Source organism: Neltuma alba, unplaced genomic scaffold, assembly GCF_004799145.2.
Source record: "Neltuma alba isolate B1F8T4 unplaced genomic scaffold, ASM479914v2 tig00011017_pilon, whole genome shotgun sequence".
NCBI lineage: Eukaryota > Viridiplantae > Streptophyta > Magnoliopsida > Fabales > Fabaceae > Neltuma > Neltuma alba.
The window spans coordinates 27731-48816 of record NW_021635770.1 but is presented as its reverse complement, the minus strand read 5'-3'; the positions used below and the strand labels follow the sequence as shown (position 1 = coordinate 48816).

Sequence of the window (21086 nt, the reverse complement as noted above, 5' to 3'; positions counted from 1 at the left end):
TCAATTTTCCCTAGCCTCTGTTCAAACACCTTAATTAGTCCATCCAATTCCAGTGGGTGATTGTGGTGCGAAGAGTCTAAGTGAGTTAGCAATTTATTTGCAGTGTCTTCGAGCAAGGTGATTTAGGATACTCCTTTTGTTCTTAATATAATACTTATTTAATTAATTTGATGAGATTAAGAAAATTAGATAAATTAGTTATTACAAGAAATATAACATATTTTTCCTAAAATACCATAGTCATCTTCCTTAATATCCCCCAACCTCCTACTTGATTATAGTTAAGGGAATATTAATAGCTGTAACTTAAAAAAATTTGATAAATATAAAAAATAGGTATTACATTTAAGACTAAAATTAACTTAATAATTAGGTTATATATTAAGGAGTAGAAAAGTATCACATAAAGTCCAAGTCAAACGAGTTGACTCGCCATTATGACAACTTTGCCTATGTTATGTTGGATGTTTTTACCCCACTATTTGAATTTATTCTACTGATAATATGGTGAATATGACTTGAGAGAGTTATTTTAATACAAATTATTGAAAGAAATATTGGTATCCCATAACAAGTGAATATGACTTCCTTCTACATTAACATTTGGGATCAAATGCTGATAGATGGAAAAAAATAATTCAAGGAGCAAAATCTGATAGAAACAAGTGTTATTTTTTAAGAAAACAATTTGTGACACGTTAAAAAATCAATTTTCTTAATTTTAACGATGTATTCTCTCTCTTTTTTGGTTTTATTCTTTTATCCAAAGAAAGAAACCCACGCACGCAGCCAATGTATAAAGGGTCAAGTCACAACTCCATACTCAATAAAAACTTAAAGAAGGTTATTAGAGCTATTGGACCCAAAAAACCCGGCCATAACGAGGGAGTTATTTGTCCCTTAGTGGAGGGAATATATTGCTAATTATTTAAAATCATTATCTTGACTGGCTACTACTAAGGTTACACAACACGATAACATCACACAGAAGTGTAAATATCTCTGGTGGAGCATTGAAGTGAAAGGATCACGGGCAATTAGGGTTTCTGGCAGGACCTCCAAAGAAGAAGAAGGCGCCCCAATTAGGATCATCAGAATGGTCAGGCTGGATATCGTAGCAATTGGGACGATCAATGCTGGTGAAGAGATGAGTATTAGGAGGAACCATTTGGTCTTTGTGATCGGCAATCTTAATGTTGGCAAAAAAGTTTGCTTTTCCATAACCTTCTCCTGCGAAATGCCCACTTCCCATTTGGGTTGTTGTGTTTTGTCCATTCGAGTTTGTGTTTATTACTTCGCCTCCCCACTCTACCGTCGTTGCGTTGTAAGAGAGTTAAGAGAACAAAGAGGAAGGCCAATATCCCATCACTTTATCTTCTCCGTATTGCATCCACCAGTCTCCGTTTTTAACATCCTGTGCTCATCACTTATCACAATTAATAATCCTTTCATATAAAACATGTTTAATTGACTTGGGTAGATTAAAAAAATTAGATGAACTAGTTAATCATAACAAATATGACCCCGATATCACTACAAAAAAATTGACTTTCAGATGTGACAAAAAGTCACAGATGAAAGTATAAAAGTCGCCTTTGAAAGTTTTTAGCGGCGACTTGAAAAGTCGTTGCCGTAGTGACCGTGGTTGAAAACTTTCAGCGACGACAAAAAAATTCACCCCTAAAAGACACCTTCAGCGGCGACTTTTAGAAGTTTCAACAGGAACATTTGTCATCACTGAAAGCTACTTTCAGCTGCGACCTTATTGTCGCCACTAAAAGAACTTTTGGCCTGTTGCCGCCAAAAGTGACGCTAAAAGTAATGCCTAAGTAAAATTGGCTTTAATGATGCCATGTCATCATCACTGACGCCACGTCATCACTGGCCACCTCCACCTCATCACTGTCGGTCGCCACATCATCACCGACCAGACGCCACGTCATCATCAGCCACCTTCATGCCGTTGCCACATCACCACTCTCATGCCATGTCACCCTTCCCTGCCACGTCATTGCCTAAATATTTTCATGTTAAATGTGTCTTCTTCAAGGTTTGAACTTGTGACCACCTCTTTTCGTGTCCAATTTTCTTATCGTTGAGCTAGATTGAATTTGTTTATTATTATTGTAAAATAAATATATATATTATTATATTATACTTTCATCGGTGACATTAGAAAGTCGCTACTAAAAAGTCATCGCAGAAAGTGGACTTTTAGTGGCTGCGGTGACTTCTTTTGTCGACGCCAAAAGTCGTCACCTGAAGTCTTTTTTTTTTCATAGTGTTATATGTTCCTAAAATAGATAATAGACTAAAAGTGAATTGAGATCTTATATTTATAATTCATCTAATCCCCTAGTTACACTATCTTAGGGATCAAAGAGATGGCAATGAGTAAAGGAAGGACACTATATATATACTACCTGCGATCCTTAATGTAGAGTTAATTTGATTTTTAATTTGGTTCTAAATATAAAATCTCAATCTATTTTGTCTTTCATATTTATCTTTTTTTTTCTAAAGTAGTTCTTGTAGTAGGTGCATATGTTAAATATTTCATCAAATGGTAGTTTTATTTAGTAAACATGATTAGCAAAGATATTTAGTAAACATGATTAGCAAAGATATTTGGAGTATCTATTTATTACAAATAACTAACTTAACTAACTTTTTTAATCTTTCCAAATTAGTCAACTAGGTCTTATATTAAGGATCGGAGCCGGAGGTAGTGTGTGTGTAGTGAGCATGGTCATTAGCATAGGTAGATAACGGTGTGATGCGTCCTCCCACGGCCACACCAGCATCGAGCTGAACAAATCCAGAACAAAGAAGATCATAACATCCAGTGGTATTGCTGGAGTCACTCTATCATCGGATCACAATATTTAATTTAGAAACAAATTTAACGATATGAAAATTATTCTGAACACAAACAGCAGTGTTGTTGAGAAATTAAACTTGAACTCACGGTCCAATATGTAAAGAGTCGGGTCGTATTATCCCCATATACTTGTGGATTCACCTGATCAATAGAGATATAGATTCGACAAATATAGACCTTTTTAATCTAATCTCATAAATTAAGAAAGGTAGTTAACAACATTAATCTTTTCAAAAATTATTAGGATGAATATAACTGATTTGGTTAGGTTTAGTTAAGTTACAGCTGTCATTAAGTTAGAAGCCTTCTGTATATAAGGTCATACGTGTACTTCATTTAATTGGTATGAATAATATTCAGTCTTCCTTCAGCATTTTCTCTCTCTTCTCTGCTAATCGTTACATGGTATCAGAGCGGAGTATTCGACTCCGACTCAATTCTTGATTCTTCCCCCTTATTCCTATCCTTTCATCAATTCTTCTGCCTACCTCTGATTCTTGATTTACAAATGGTGAACGATCCTATTCCTACAGCGTCAGATCCTAATTCTTCTCCATCTCTTTCTTCTACATCTGCCGGAAATCTTACCGGTGGTTCGACTTCTGCTCTTCTCGATGTCTCTCAAAATATGGCTAGTCCATATTATTTGCACCCGAATGAAAATCCTTCACTCATTTTGGTTTCTCCAGTACTTTCCGGTCCGAACTACCACTCATGGGCTAGGGCTATGCGCATGGCGTTAATGTCTAAAAATAAAATCCAGTTTGTAGATCGCACTGTCTCTGTTCCAGATGTTGATAATCCAGTTTTCCCTGCCTGGCAGAGGTGTAATACTATGGTTCTTTCCTGGCTCACTCGCTCGCTATCTCCGACCATTGCACATAGTATATTGTGGATCGATCGTGCTTCTGATGTATGGGAAGACCTTAAGGATCGATTTTCTCAGAATGACATCTTCAGACTTGCTGACCTTCAAGAAGAAATACAGACTTTAAAACAAGGAGATCTGTCGGTTAGTGAGTATTTTACCAAACTTAAAATTCTTTGGGATGAATATTTGACCATGCGTCCTGTCAAATTTTGTTCTTGCAATCCTAAGTGTGCATGTGGGGCTGCTGATTCTTTTAAGAAGCATTTGGAACAAGACTGTGTTATCAGGTTCTTAAAAGGCCTAAGTGATCGTTTCTCTGCAGTTAAGTCTCAAGTTATGTTAATTGATCCTTTGCCAAATCTCAATCGTGTTTTTTCTCTTGTTTCACAACAAGAAAGGGAATTAGGATTTCTTCATGGCGAAGCTACAACATTATTGAGTAAAGCATACAATTCTCGTCCTGGACCCTCTCAGTTGTCTGGCCAGAATAAGTCTGGTTCATCAGCTTCGACTAAACAATGTACTTATTGTGGACGGTACAAGCATACGGAAGCCACTTGTTATAGGAAACATGGTTTTCCTCCAGGGTTCAAATTTAGGAATTCCTCTGTTAATGCTGTTTCATCAATCAATAATACTTCTGGTAAAGATTTTGCTGAACCTAAGGTCGTTAATCAATCTTACAGTTTCACTCCAGATCAATATCAAAAGTTATTGGCTCTAGTTCAAGCTGACCATTCATCGTCTCAGCCTTCTGCTTCTGTTAATCACATTTCTACCAATGGTATCTCCTATACCTTTGCTGTTCATTCTTTTTCTAATTCTTGGATCATTGATTCAGGTGCTTCAGATCATGTTTGTTCTAATCTCTCATTATTTTCTTCTTACACTCGTATCTCTCCCATTGTTGTCAATTTACCTAATGGTTCCCGAGTAGTTGCATCCTATAGTGGTACTATTTGCTTCTCTGCTTCATTTCATATTACAGATGTTTTATATGTACCAGAATTTCGCTTCAATCTTATCTCTGTTTCTAAACTCACATTCTCTCTTTCTTGTGATGTTTCTTTCCAGAAATCAATATGTCTCATCAGACTCCTACCATCATGGAAGATGATTGGTTCAGCTGATGTTTTTGAAGGATTATACATCATGACTCAACATGCAGTTCCTTCTACCCACCTTATCAGTAATATTTCCACTACATCTCCTTGTTCCACACCTTTTGACTTGTGGCATTTTCGATTGGGACACCTGTCTAAGTCTGTTCTTCATGTTCTGCAAAAACAATTTCCCTGTATTTCTTCTAACGTTTCTTTCAATTGTTGTGACATTTGTCACTTTGCTAAGCAAAAAAAGCTTCCCTACTCTGTAAGCGTTACAAAATCTAATAAAATTCTCAGTTTACTTCATTGTGACATTTGGGGCCCTTATCACTTACCTTCTGTGCATGGTCATAAGTACTTTCTTACTATTATAGATGATTTTTCACGTTACACTTGGGTTTTCCTTCTTAAACAAAAATCTGAAGTTTCTGCTCATGTTAAAAACTTTGTTTCTTTGGTTGAAAATCAATTTCATGTTTCTGTGCAAACTATTCGGTCAGATAATGGTCCTGAATTTACTTTAACTGATTTTTATAATACTAAGGGCATTATTCATCAGACTTCTTGTGTAGAAACACCTGAACAAAATAGTAGGGTTGAAAGAAAACATCAACACATTTTAAATGTAGCTAGAGCTTTACTATTTCAATCACAGATTCCTAAAGTCTATTGGTCTTATGCTATTTCTCATGCTGTTTATCTTATAAACCGTCTCCCTACACCCATTTTAAATAACAAAAGTCCTTTTGAGACTCTATATCATCAAGTACCTGATTTTACGAATCTAAGAGTTTTTGGGTGTCTTTGTTTTACTTCAACCCTTACTCACCAGCGAACTAAGTTTGATCAAAGGGCTGAAAAATGTATTTTTCTGGGATTTAGGCATGGCACTAAAGGATTTATCATTTTAAACTTAGCTTCTAGACAAATTTCAATTTCGAGAAATGTTTATTTTTATGAGTCCATTTTTCCTTTCTGTAATTCTGATTCTCCTTCCTTACCCAATTCTATTCCTTTACCACAAGAATTTCCCCCTTTGGACTTTTGTGATGATCCTGGTTCTCCCATTACTACAGCATCATGTTTACCTACTAATAACAATTCTCACTCTACCACTAATACAGCCCCTGCATCTTCTTTCCCTCCTCACCTTGAAAATCCTCTTAGACGATCTACCAGACCAAAAAGGCCACCTTCTTATCTGCATGATTATCATTACTCTCTTCAAAATTCATCAGTCATACCGGATTCCATGGAGGCAGGTAGCTATCATCCTCTCTCCAAAGTTTTGTCTTACAGTAAACTTTCTCCCACACACCGCCATTTTATTCTTTCTGTTTCTGTTGATGATATTCCCAAAACATATAAACAAGCTATTAAACATGAAGGTTGGAGAAAAGCTATACAGGCTGAACTAGATGCCTTACAACAAAATAATACCTGGGTGATAACTGATTTACCTCTTGGAAAACGTCCTATTGGTTGTAAGTGGGTCTTTGCTAAGAAATATAATTCAGATGGTAGCTTAAACAGATATAAAGGTCGTCTTGTTGCTCAAGGTTATACACAAGTTGAAGGTGTAGATTTCACTGACACCTTTTCCCCTGTAGCTAAGCTCACTACAGTTCGCCTATTATTAGCTCTTGCTGCTGCTCATAATTGGCATCTTAAACAGTTAGATGTTAATAACGCTTTTTTGCATGGAGATCTCAATGAAGAAGTATATATGTTGCCTCCTCCTGGATTAGCAGTTTCTTCTCCAACTCAAGTTTGCAAACTGCAACGTTCTCTCTATGGTTTAAAACAGGCAAGTAGGCAGTGGTTCTTCAAGTTATCAGAAGCTCTTATTTCTTGTGGGTATCATCACTCACAGGCTGATCATTCTCTGTTCATTAAGAATTCTGATAATTCTTTTACTGCATTACTGATATACGTTGATGATATTATTGTGAGTGGCAATGATTTAAAGGAAATCAATAGCATTAAGGCTTTTTTGGATGATTCCTTCAAAATTAAGGATTTAGGTGATCTCAAATATTTTCTTGGCCTTGAAATTGCTCGTAGTACTAAGGGCATTTCTCTTTGTCAAAGAAAGTTTGCCTTAGATATTTTATCTGATGCTGGTTTTTTAGATTCCAAACCTGTGAAAACTCCTATGGACAGAGATATCAAATTGACAAAAGATTCTGGTGTTCCTTTGGAAGATAGTTCCTTTTATAGAACTTTAGTGGGACGTTTATTGTATCTCACCAATACCAGACCGGACATCTCTTTTGCTGTTCAACAGTTAAGCCAATTTGTTCACAGTCCCACTACTATTCACCTTCAAGCAGCTCATAGGGTGCTTCGTTACATCAAAGGTGCCCCTGGTCGTGGACTTTACTTTCCTGCTCAATCAGAATTAAGACTTAAAGCCTTTAGTGATTCAGACTGGGCTGGTTGTGCAGATACTAGACGTTCCATTACTGGTTTTTGTGGTTTTCTGGATCAAGCTCTAATTACATGGAAGTCTAAGAAACAACAAACTGTATCTCGTTCTTCTTCAGAGGCAGAATATCGGGCTTTGGCAGCTACTACTTGTGAAATTCAATGGCTCCGATATTTACTGCAAGACTTTTGTATTCCTCATTCATCACCAGCTGCTCTATACTGTGATAGTCAATCTGCTCGTCATATTGCTGCCAATCCTACATTCCATGAACGCACCAAACATATTGAAATTGATTGTCACATAGTCCGTGAGAAGCTACAGGCAGGCTTAATTCATCTCCTACCAATCAAGTCTCAAGATCAATTGGCAGATATCTTTACAAAACCTCTATCTCCTACTCCTTTTTGTACACTCCTTTCCAAGCTGGGAATGATAGATATCCATTCTCCAGCTTGAGGGGGGGTATTAGGATGAATATAACTGATTTGGTTAGGTTTAGTTAAGTTACAGCTGTCATTAAGTTAGAAGCCTTCTGTATATAAGGTCATGCGTGTACTTCATTTAATTGGTATGAATAATATTCAGTCTTCCTTCAGCATTTTCTCTCTCTTCTCTGCTAATCGTTACAAAAATCATGCTCATTTTCCAGACCTACACCTGTTCAATTTTATTTCCTCACCTACTTTTGCATAAATTGAACAAAGGTAGATTTGAAAATGGCTGATAAATATGACTCCCCAGTCCTTAATATAGTCCTTAATGTATGATCTAATTGTTGAGTTGACATTGGTTCTAAATGTAAGACATATTTATTATATTTATCAATTTTTTCTAACTTACTCTTAGTAATACTCCATCAATCATAATCAAGTACGAGAAGAAGGGAGGACATCAAGTAAAATGATTATAGTATTTTAAGAAAAATATGTCATATTTCTTATAATTAATTAACTTACCTAATTTTCTTAATCTAATCAAATTAATTAAATAGGTCTCCGATCGTATTCTGTAAAGGTTCTTATATTTAGAATAAAAAAAAAGCAGAATTAAAGGGTTTTATATTTAATATCGAAGTGAATATTCAAAAGCTACTTCATATGTTCGTGTGTGTGTGTGTGTGTATGATTAATTAAGAATACCTGCCAACCAGCTTCAATGGTATTTGTATTTACATCATCATCATTATTGATAAGCCAAATTTGAGAGACACTAAATTCACCGGACTGAACATGAGGATTCCAGGTGTTTATGGTTGCCTTTGCTCCATAATATGGTTCTTCATCTACATACATTGTAGCATACTAAATGCTCCAAAACCATCAAATCAAATTAAGTCAGAAAAAGAGAAACAACCGTAAATAAAGAAGAAACACATCAAATAAGCAAAACGAGAGACAAAGCTAGTAATTTTGGATAGAGGAACAACAATAAAACCTCTTGGATTCCTTTAGATCTGGCATATAAGCGACGAACAGGGACAGTTTTAGGATTCTTCTTCCCAAATCTTTGGATAGAGCTTGCCCTTAATATTTCTTCTCTTATTCTTCTTATAGGGATGGTTCCTTCTGGGCAGCTTCCACTTTGGTGCCATGGTTGAAAAATTGGCTTTGATGATTTCGAAGATCCATCAAGTTTTTCGAGTATATCGCCTTTTGGGTAAGAACTTGGCCTCATCTTGAATCAAATCGAAAATAATAATCAAGCAGCTTTGGAATTGTGAAAAACATATGTGATGAGAAGAAGCCCAATTAATAAATTAAACTCATGAAAGCAAATTGTGTGTTGGTTTCACCTTAATTTTGTGATTTTTGAGTTTTGGATGATCAAAAGCTGGTTGATTTAGAATCGAGACACAATCAATTATATCTCCATCAGGACTCTGCTTTGTTAACACAAAGGATCATGAAATTGCAAAACCATGAATTTATCCGAATTGTTAGTAAAACCCAAAATGACTTGGTCATATATTATCTTCGGTTTTAATTATAAGACCTCATTTGTAGAACGGGGCCTTATAATTAGAATCGGAGGTAGTACAATATAATCAGACATGGGGATAATTGAGAAATATGAAGATGAATTTGTCTACGTACCTTGATAGATTTAAGAGCTGGTTTATTCAACTTCTTCAACAGTTTCTGAACCTCAAGTTTCTGATTAAAACCGACGTCTTTGCGACCCGCGTTCGTCACTTGCACAGAAATCAACAAGAACACCAAAACATTTGCCACAAAGATCTTGTAATTTCCTAGATTGTCTGCCAGTATCGACTGTGAAAAGTAGACAAAGCTTTCTGAGAAATTTATATATATAGGCAGATTATGCTACTAGTTGAATGTGAATTTATTGTTTTTCCTTCTTTTTTCATATAAGATCAATTTCCTTGCCAAATGAATCTAAACCTTCTCTGCTATAATCAATTGGATATATTTTTACTATATATAAGAAGTTATGTATGACTAACGTGTGATATGGCAAAGCATATTCATCGCCTAGTGCTCGTGAAATATGTAATCTATATTTTATGCATATCCAAATATTTTAAGTATAGCATTGATGAAATTATCCTATCTCGACTTGATTTAATCTTCCAAATCCAAATCATTAAATGCAAGAAAATTCGTAGGTATCAAATAATGCTTCAAGCATATATGCTTTTGATTCGCATACTTGAGATGCATCAGAACTCACAGGACATTTCTATAACTGCCAAAATATAAATAAATTAAATGCTTGTTTTGGAAATTATCATATGTGAAGTGAATATTTTTGTCCAGAAATAAAAAAGTGCTACTGGTTTCATGGTAATATAACGCTGCATCATGAAAATAAATAAATAAATGGCTATAAAACGAAAAAAATATAAACATGACTAATAATACCTTTTGTAGGGAAAGGAAGAGCACCTCTTTTGGCAAAGAAATATAAATGATCTTCTGGAACTGAAGCATAAAAACTGTATAAAATTAATTAAATAATTTCTTAATTTTAAAAATTAATATATAAATAAATATAATATAATTGATGTTGTAAAAATTACAAATTGATATATTCCATATATAGGAAGTCTTTAATTTTCGAGTCCAGACGTAACAGCAGTCACAGTTAAAGTACAGTGTCGCGGTTAAAAAAGGAGCATTATGGCAGTAGATAATAATAGATAGATATGTTAAAAAAAATAATAATAATAATAATATGTCATAGACAAACATGCTATAAAAAAAAATAATACTTTCCCCTCCTGTGCTTATTAATATAAGTGCTAGTTTAACTTTCAACTTAGTTATAAATACAAGATCTCAATTTATTTTATTTTTTGTATTTATCTATTTTTTTAAAAATAGTCTTTATAGTAGTTGTACCTGTTGAAATTTTCATTAAATGATAGTTCTAACTAATGTATATGATTAGTAAGGATATTATAAGGAAGGTAATGCATATTTATTACAAATAATTAAATTAACAAACTTTTTTAATCTACTAAAATTAGTCAACTGCCACTGGTTTTTATATTAAAGACTAAAGGTACTAATAGATATTTTGTCCTAATTACATAATTTTTTAATTTTGAACAATAATAACTTTTAAATAGAAAAAAATAACTTTTTTATCTTTCGAGTTTTAACTCAATTATGATTTAGTCCCTCAATTATTACACCTTATGATTCATTTCTTAAACTTTTAACTTGGTTAAAACTCATAGCGCCTAATACTTTCTCATTTAATAAATTAGTATTGGAGGTTTTTATTTAATTCTAAACATAAAACCTTAATTCATTTTCCCTCCTAAATTTATGATTTTCCCTCCCAAATATCTCTATGGATCATAAGTATTTTCTATCAAGAGATGATTTTAACACACATGATTAAACAAAAATAATTTAAAAAAATCAACATATATTCGTTACAAATAACTAATTTAACTAATTTTATTAATATAATCGTTTTTGGTATCTATCTCTTAATTGATATTAGAGGTACTAACTTATTTTGAGTCATCATCCAATGTCTTTGTGACAAAAAAAACTATTGTTTGGCATGACTGTCAAATAAGCTCCAACCTTCGTTGATAACCCACAGCCCCTCCCCTGTTCCTCCTCATTGACTATATTAAATTGACAAATAATTTGAAAAAAATTGCCCTTGAATTTGTCAGCAACAATACCATTGACTTTGAAGTATTCTACTGAAGCTTAGGGGCAATATCAAGTAATTCTCCTAACTATATATCATCCAAATGTTAATTAGAGGCCAAGAGCCTTCACTGACCCGGCCGTCTACAAATAAATACCTCTTTTTTATTTACGCAGCAAGTCTTCTCTCTTCTCCACTTGACTTTTCTTTTTGTTTTGTTTTCATTTTGGCCAACTTATTTTGACCTCTTCTAATGCCATATAATGAAGCATGTAACGCAGAATCCAATTTAAACTTCTCTTGCATCTTCTTGCCTTCATAGATTCTTCTCCTTTGTAACCTGAAGACTTTACAAAAAAGTCCCCTTTTCATCTCTCTGTTTCTCTCTCGGGATATTCGTTTTACCGTTGCAAGATCGAATTTTTAATTCTAAAGTACTGAAGAGTGAAGAGCCCAAGAAGCAAAGCGATTCACCAATCAAGCTTTTGATCCGTTCATTATGGCTGAGACGAGCAACGTCTCTCTGCAGCCCACTCTTGAGTCTTTCTTCCACACTCTTGACCCCATTTCTCAGATCCTCGCTCAGAAAAACTCCGACTCCGACCACCCTCTTCTTCGCCTGAGGCTAACCGCACTGGGTCACGGGCCCATGGAGAGGGGACCCAGCTATGAAGCTTACGCCCAATTAAGAGAATCAAAGCTCCGACTCAAGCTCATTACTCAGCAGCAACAACAAGAAGAGCTTGCTTGTTCAGAACCCGACCCGAAAGTAGTGACTCCTCCGCCGACGAAACTGGTCAGGTTTCGGTCGAGTTCGCAGAGAGAAAGGTATAGTGCAGGCCGTTCAAGTAGTGGGCGTAAAGGGTACTCTGTTCTTGCTCAGTCCGTTCCAGATTTCTCGGCGGCGGCATTACGGAAGGAGAATCGGAAGCCTGTGAGTACGACGCCGCCGCTGCCTGCAGCCAAGAGTTTATCGAGATCGTCCAGCGTGAAAGGAAGCAAGTCGGCGAATATTGCAGGGGAGAAGAGGGGTGGCGGCATTCTGATGGCGAGGAAGAGCCACGCCGCCATGGATGAACTCAGGAATTTCTCTGCCGCGGTGGGTAATGCCATTAAAGGTGAAAACAGAGGAGGAGGAAGAAAGACTGTTCTGGGATGCAGTAAGTTCGGATTTTGAAAATGAAAGGACTGTGGATATCGTCGAACCTTCTGATTTCTCCATTGTTATTTTATTCCTTCAATTTTTTGATCACCGGTCACATTGTAATAAAATTTAATAATTTTTTTCTTGCCCGAGAAATTGTAATAAAATTTGGTTCTGCCATCCGACTTACGAATGAATAAATATTTATGTCCTTGGGCCGAAAAGATAATATTTGTCTTGCCGGGCTTTGGACTGGACTCAGGCCCAATACAATGGACAGCCCATGCATCCAAGGTTTGGTACTTTTTTTTTATATATATATAACACAAACTCACAATTCACAAACCCATTGGAGTTAAGTCTGACAGAACAGACCAGTCTCTCACAATATGATGAACCAAGTTTTAAAGTTTTACGGAGAAAAGTATCCATATTTAATACTCCTCCGATCCTTAATATAAGACCCATTTAACTAATTTGATTAGATTAAGGAAGTTAGGTAAGTTAGTTAATTATAAGAAAAGTGACACATTTTTCCTAAAATACCATAATCATCTTTCTCAATATTCCCTCTTCATCTTCTACTTGATTATGGTTGAAGGAATATCCATAGGGTTAATTTAGAGAAAATTGATAAATATGAAAAATGGGTCTTATATTTAGGATCAAAACCAACTCAACAATTAGGTCCTATATTAAATATCAAAGGAGTACTTAACAATATCTTAAATAGGATTGTTTTCAATAATAAGATATCTATACATAAAAAAATGAGGAACAAACTCACAAAGGTTTGGCGTTGAATGAGGAGGAGAAACTTTTTTTTTTGGTACAAACGAGGAGGAGAATTTAATGTTAAGCAAGGATCAAATATGCTAGGTGGCCCAAAGCCTGATCGTGCGACTCAGTAATAGGATTTAGAAAAAACACCGAATACTAGATGGCCCAAAGGCTTATTAAAAAAAACATTTTATAATACTTTAAGCACATTCATTAGATTTACGTTTAGCTTTTTTATACTCTATATGATAATTAATATTGTTTTCCCTGAAATTTCCCCTTAAAAAATATCGTTTTAATTATATAAAACAGAGTAAAAGAAAATAATGAACATGATGTGGGTAGATTTGGCCTTAAAACAATGGGTATGACTTGGATGAATTTTTAAAGCAGAAGTTAAAGCCGAATATGCAGAAGCAAGCATTTTAAACTCGCATCAGTTCGTGAAGGGCAAGAACGCTAGAGCGATTTAAACCAAAATAAAGTACTAGTAAAATAGAATAAATGATAATGATGATAAAATGTGGCCCACATATACATAATTGCATTCTCTTATAGTTATATCACAATCTCTAAGCATCGAACTACGTGAATTTAGAGGAACAAAGTCATTTGTCTCAAGTGGGAAAATAGACTCCATAAGTCAGCGTGTGTATTATTTAGTTTATACTCTTTCTCTTCAATTAATGCGGAGAAATGCGAAGATTCGTTAGACAAAGTTGAAAAAAGATTACAAATATGCCGAACATAGATTGTACTGTATCTAGTCCTAATTATAAGACCTCATTTATAGTCTACAAACAAGGTTTTATAAATAGGACCGGAGGTAGTATCTGGATTTTTAAGCAAATTTTAGATACTTTTGGGTAGCAAATTTTATAATGAGAGATTTTTAAGCAATTATTTATTTTTTTTAAAAAAATGCATACGTTAGTTTGCTTCTTATCATTCGATTTATTGAGGTTTTATTTATGTTTTTCTAATAAAATATTATTCAACTTGAATCAATAACAATACACGAGGTATTTCCCTGACTCTAAATGTATAAGTTAAATAACTAATTGAAAAAATGATAGAAAAAGTACATGTTAAATTTCAAAATCAGAAATACGTGGTTTTAACAGATTTTAACTTGTCAAATACGTAACATGAATTATATATTGATTTATCTTCTATATCTCTCCAATCCTAAATATAAAAACACGGTAATTAATTTATAGGAATTAAAAAGTTAATTAAATTATTCATTTGTCAAAACATTATGTGTTGTTTCCAATTTAATCTTTTGTGTTCTGTAATAAAACTGCCATTGTATAAAAATTAAAAATCATTTTTTAGGTGTCCAATCAACATGGATGGTTTGAAAACAAATTATTTCATTCAATTCTTAATGTAAGACTTACTAATCTAATTTAAATAGATTGATAAAGTCAATTAAATAATTCAATTATAACAAAATGTGACATTAAGTTATACTTGGGTTTATAAAGTAAGTAGATTTTGCTTTTTTTAAAAGAAAAGATAAATATGAAAAATAAAATGAATCAATATTTTATATTTAGAATTAAATTTAATTGTAATTAATTTTTATATTAGGAATGAGATGAAGTATAAATATAAGAGATAAAATAAATTTAAATCTTATACTTAAAATTAAAAGAAATATCATAATTAACTTATATATATTTAGGAGATAAGGAAAGGAGTTATTCAGCACTCCCTCCAGTTTAAAATATGAGATAAAATTTATCTATTTGTATTTATTAAAAAAATTAGTTAAAATCAGTTTATTAAAAAAAATTAGTTAAAATCAGTTTATCTATTTGTATTTATTGATCAAGGTATGTATTTTCCTTCAAATGACCTTATTAAAAAAAATAAAAGATGTAATATACTCCTCCGGTCCTTAATATAAAACTCAATTCTTGAGTTGGTTTTGATCTTAAATATAAGATCAATTTCTTATATTTATTAATTTTCTCTAAATTACCCCTATAGATACTCTCTCAATCATAATTAAGTAGCAGAGGGAGAGGGAGTATTAAGTAAGATGATTATTGTATCTTAGGAAAAATGTGTCATTTTTCTTATAATTAACTAATTTACCTAAATTTCTTAATATAATCAAATTAGTTAAATGTGTCTTATATTAAGGACCAGAGGAGTGTAAATTAAAAAAGAGAATATATGTTAGGAGTAAAATTGAAAAAAAAACTCATTAAATATTTATACAAAAATAAATGTTCTCTTATAAAAAATATCAAACCCCTTCAATAAAGTTTATCTTATATTTTAAATGGGGCAGTAATTTACTAATTTTTGTGCGAACCAAATCTTTAGGTGCTTGGGATTAAACTTTTTTTTGCCCCTCACATTTATCCTCGAGCTCTAAAGTCACTTTTAAAACATTTATCTGGGTTGTGTCGTAAAAAGTAAATGAGTTTCGCGAATCTTTGGGAAGAGGCAGGTAAACAAAATCCTCTGACCGCACGGCATGAAGTTTGAAGTTACAAGCAGTCAACCACAAGTTGTGCTGCGTCCCGACCGCTGCTGACGTACGAAGTTGAATCTTCCTCTCTAAGTAATAGATCCCCTTATATTTTTAATACAAATAAAATATAAAAAGTGCTGTGAAAAATTGTAGTGTGCGTCAATTTGGTGAGGGGAGAACCATGCGCATACACAATATGTTTTCGATTCTTAATATAAGATCTATTTAACTAATTTGATTAGATTAAGAAAGTTAGGTAAGTTAGTTAATTATAAGAAATGTAACACGTTTTTCCTAAAATACCATAATCATCTTTCTTAATACTCCCTCTCTCTCCCCTACTTGATTATGGTTGAAGGAGTATTTATAAGAGTAATTTAGAGAAAATTAATAAATATGAAAAATGTGTCTTATATTTAGGACAAAACCAACTCAATAATTAGATCTTATATTAAGGACCGGAAGAGTATTAAGTGACTAGGAAGATAAATGAGTCAAGAGGATGGTAGGCTTTGTACACGTATCAACCAGTTAATAGGAAACGATTTTCTCTCTGTGTAAAGTAACAAGCTTTTTTGTTATTATGTCACCTTGCTCTCTTATAAGAAGAATTTATTTAATTTTGAGGAGCATCGCTTCTTAAACTACTGAGGAGCTGCGAAGTATCTCGCCATGACTTAGACCATCAAATTTTTAGTGCTGCTTTCAACAAAAACAAATATAAAAAGAATGCTTAATTGTCATTTGTTTTTTTTTTTTTTCATTTTAAATGACAAAGTAAGGTGAAACAAAAATGAAAAGCCTTCGTAATTGTTTGTAAAGGTTAAACACACTTTGTATTCTTTTTTTAAAAAAAAAAAATTAAAGGAGCATATGGTAAAAACACGACATTATAAGGGGGCTAAATGCTAATAGCATCAAGTTGCAAACGAGATTGAACTCTAAGTGGCATAAAAGTTCCTTGTAGTGATAGTTCATAGGCTTAGCTTGATTCTCCCTACGCCCATTCTTTTAGAGGTGTTTGGACATAAAGCAAAACCATGATTTGAGTTGTAAAATCATGGTTCTGGAATCTTACTATCAAAACATGCTAATTTTTTGTAAAATTATTTTGTTTGAAAACTATGGTTTGAAAAAAAAAAACCAAAGTGTTTAGGAACTCCAAAAATCATTTAAAAAACTGTTTTTTAAATCAAGATAAAATTTTTCTTAAGTACTTATTTTGAAATCCGCAAAATTATTTTGGAAAAAGCTAATCCAAGTACACACGAAAAAAAGTTGAGAATATCTTTGATACACATGAAATAATATTAAGATGATAAATTATAATTATCAATAAAACAAATGTTTCTAAAAGATAATCTAAAAAATAATAAACCATGCTGCATGAGGTATAATAATATCAATTATCGAACCATTATTTATAAACCATACTGGCTAAAAAGATGGCGGATAAACAATACTTGCTAAAAATTATATTATGACTAATTTTAATAACATGAAAAAATCATCTAATTTTACTAATAAAAAAGAAGAAAGGTTTCACACAGATCATTTATTTTTTTCCACCATTAGACATTCTTAAAAAAATTAATCATGGCAAGACTGAAGCAGAAACTTTAAAGCTTAAGCATTTTACTTTAAGATTTAGGCTTAGGTGTTTGCATGTGAAGAAAGTAATTAACTAGGAGTCACTCAATCACATGACAATTAAAATTGGATTGAAATGGTAATTTTGTAGAAATTATTTAATTTAAAAGAAGAAAATTGATAGATATTTTTCTGAATGAGTGGTCAAATCCTTTGGGCAGTGTGGTGGGTGGATATCAACTGGGCCATGACAATTCTTTCACTCCAGTCTCAGACGACAACTGCCCGCAGTCAACTTTGGCTTACATCTCCTTTTCTAATTTCTATGTGAAATTTATGTAAAAACTCCAAGTTTTTTAATATTAATAATTTTAAAATAAAACATATAGATAAATAATATGGATGGTTCCCTTTTTTTTTTTTGTCGGTAATTTTATATATAAAAAATTTTATACATCACGTTAGATTTACCCCTTTTGGTATTCTTTCAATTTTTTATATAATTGTATTAGTAAACTTTAAAAATTACAATTTTTAGAAAATTAAAAACACACTTTTAGTTATTCAATAAAAATATTAGAGGAAGTCTTGTGTGTTTGGATAAAGCACAAGATCCACAACTTCTGAATAGTTATGCCAAGAAAGTAATCTTTTCTTTTCGATTTGAAACTCCAAAAATTAAGAAAAAGGAGAATTTTTTTATAACAAAAAAAAAACAGAAAATTTTCTTTGTACTTGTATATTGGCATGGTTAATACTTAAAATAATTATGGGCAAATTATTGAAGTCCATCTAAATATTTAATTAAATCAGGAAAGAAGATTTTCCACTATATGTTGTTAGTTTTAAAAATATAAAAATCAAATCAGAAAAAATAAAAAATTAAATAACTTGGTATTTTTAATGATGAAAATAAGATGCACGGTACTAATAAGATACTAGTAATGTACATTGAATTATATATATTGGCATTATAACTGAAAATGATTAGAACTTTAGAAAGACTAGACTAACTTCAAGGTAGTGATCATGGCTAATTACCAAACAAATTTTCAAAATTTCTCAAGAATCAACAGTGAACAAATTCTGGCAAAAGAAATAGGAACAAATGGCCATCACACCCATAAATAATGACAAGAAAAACAGAGCAAGCTCTTCGGGCATTCAACTGGACAACCACCGTCTCTGTGTCATTACTTGATTGTTCTATCTAAAGTTGATCACACAGAACAAGAAGCAATAAATATATAAATAGATAAGTAAATAAAATCAGTGCATACAGCCATGGTCTGATCTGATCAAAGAACAAAACAGAGCGACAGAAGAATAAGCAAGAGTGAAGACAGCAATACAAGGATGAGTTTCTTACCATGTGCCTCCATTGTACTATCAATCCTCTGCACAACCATCAAACATCCTTGTGTTTGACTTTGTCTTTGATCATACAACTTTTGCCCATATCTCAATGCATCACCACACGGTACAACCAGAAAAGATAAAAAAGGTCGCTTTCTTTACAAGAAATATCTGTGGAGGACCATATTGACAGTTCACTAATCTAATCTAAGGATCAGAGTAAAATGATTGGAATAGAACACGCAATGAAATGTATAATCACTTCCTCTTTGTCTTGTCTTTACTTTTGGAGAAGATTGAACCGAACCCAAATAGATTTGCAGATGGGACATGGAGAATAACAGGGACGCCATTACCATAAGATGCTTGAGATTTTTTCAGGGGAGGTTTTAGATAACTGTTGTGACACAACGAGGAAGATGAAGACCTTGCTGAAGCATGCAATTTCTGCGTATTGTTATTCTTACCTTCTTTTGACACAGACATGTTCTTCTTAACACTTGAGGTAGAAGGCGAAGTTGATCCTGTTGAATAGCTTCGAGATAGAAGTGGCAAAGGGCATAAGCTTCTTCCATACCCCGTTCCATAGCTCTTACTTCTCTTAAATCGCCAAAATGACTTGTGATTGTGAACTTGCTTTTCAACATCTGCTTCTTCTTTGAGCCTCTCTGGCTTCGAAACCTTCATGATTGAGACATTTTCTCGAACAGCTTCTGGGGGTGGAGATCTATGCTGATGGGGCAACAGAAACTGATGATGATCTGTTTGTTTCTGGGGAAAATTCTTCTTCTTCTTCTTCTTGATTTCAGAGGGAAGGAGCCTCCCATCTGAGAAAAGCTCATCGGCTGAAGACGCCTCCTGATCAAAGCTTTCACGAACACAGAAATCAAAATCAAAGGACGGATTGTTCAAACCCCAGGAATTTGATCGAGAAAGGTGTTGCTCAACTGGGATTGCATTAGAATGAAAGTCATAAGAGAATGAGATTCTTGGACTCACGGGATCCCCAGAATTTCCTGAGAAAAACTCAATAGCCATTAGAGAAAACAATAGCTACGACTGCGAAACGTGAGGATTAAGAAGAAGAGGAGGAAGAAGAAATGTAAATGTAATAGGGACAAGGGTTAGTGAACTAGAAAGTATTTAATAGCTTTCAAACCTAACAAAGACTGGAATTAAAAAAGCAGAGAGAAAAGCAAAAGTATTAGGAGTCAGAACTAGAATAAAATAAATGAAGAAAAGAGGACTAAGTCGTCACAGGGGTGCGATATCTGACACAGTTGAAAATGGAGAACAAGTTGGGAGGGATGAATCCGTGGTCCAGAGGAGAAACAGAGAAAGCAGCAGTGGGGGCTTGGTTATGGGGAATGAGAAAACGATGAAGACTTTTGGGGAATTAAGCAACGTGACTTGTTTTTTCTCTGAAAGAAAACTTCTGGTGTCGATGATTTGTTGGGCTGTTGGAGAAGAGAGAGAGGGAGAGTTTAGCTTGACCAAGTAAAAGCCTAAAAGCCAGCTTGGTTTGAGGCTACTAAAAAAAATCAAGGAAAAAGAAGATAGCATATTCTATGTATTGAATTTTTAATGAAAATATAAAAAAATTACGCACAAATTTTTTATATTCCTGAAATAAACCCCTAAATATTGTGGACGGCAAAATTCTTGAAAGCTATAAGTAGGACTGTTTCACAGGACGGTACGGGGACATGCTCGTCTTGCTAAACAGGAACAGGACGGGATGTCCCGTTTTCTTTTTTTAAAGAAAAAACTGTAATTTTTTGTATAAATTTTTTAATAATTTTTTTATATTAAGATTCTAAATATAAAAATATTATTCAAAATTTTATGTAGAAAGCTTAATTATATAATATAAAAAATATATAAAAAATACTGTATAATAGTTTTATAAATTATTTTATTGAGGAAGAAAATTTTGTTAAGATAACACTGTAACTTAAGAGTTGAAAATTACTATAAAAAGTAATAATTATTATTAATAAGTGAATTAAATAATCTAATTATAATTATAAATAAGTAAGTTTTTTAAAGAAATACTCTGGGAGAACCCCACCCCGTCCCGTCCCGTCCCGTAGTTGTCTCATCCTGAATTTTTTTTTTTCCTCGTCCCATCCAGTCTCAAATTAATTAGGACTGGGATGAGACAATCAGAATGGGACAAGTTGAACACCACGAGCTACAAGAATCATATCATATTATTATATATACATAATCTATACTTCCTTATAAGTCTTAAATGTAGTAATAAAATGTATTAATCAAGGAGATACTAAATTTTATGTGC

General features: G+C 33.2%; 2 protein-coding genes and 1 pseudogene across 2 annotated transcripts; 1 reads left to right on the top strand and 2 right to left on the bottom strand.

Moving 5' to 3' along the window:
- Positions 1-1027: 1027 nt before the first annotated feature.
- On the bottom strand, positions 1028-9987 carry LOC114760758 (uncharacterized; annotated as a pseudogene).
- Positions 6853-20127, bottom strand: LOC114760761 (uncharacterized). The gene is made up of 2 exons (XM_028950050.1): positions 18843-20127; positions 6853-6862 (listed from the first exon to the last, which is right to left on the bottom strand). The coding sequence occupies exon 1, from the start codon at positions 19820-19822 to the stop codon at positions 19043-19045; it is 780 nt and encodes a 259-aa protein (XP_028805883.1). The 5' UTR covers positions 19823-20127; the 3' UTR covers positions 6853-6862; positions 18843-19042.
- On the top strand, positions 11776-12828 carry LOC114760762 (uncharacterized). The gene has a single exon (XM_028950051.1). It carries the CDS (start codon positions 11923-11925, stop codon positions 12598-12600), a length of 678 nt encoding a protein of 225 aa, XP_028805884.1. The 5' UTR covers positions 11776-11922; the 3' UTR covers positions 12601-12828.
- Positions 20128-21086: the final 959 nt, after the last annotated feature.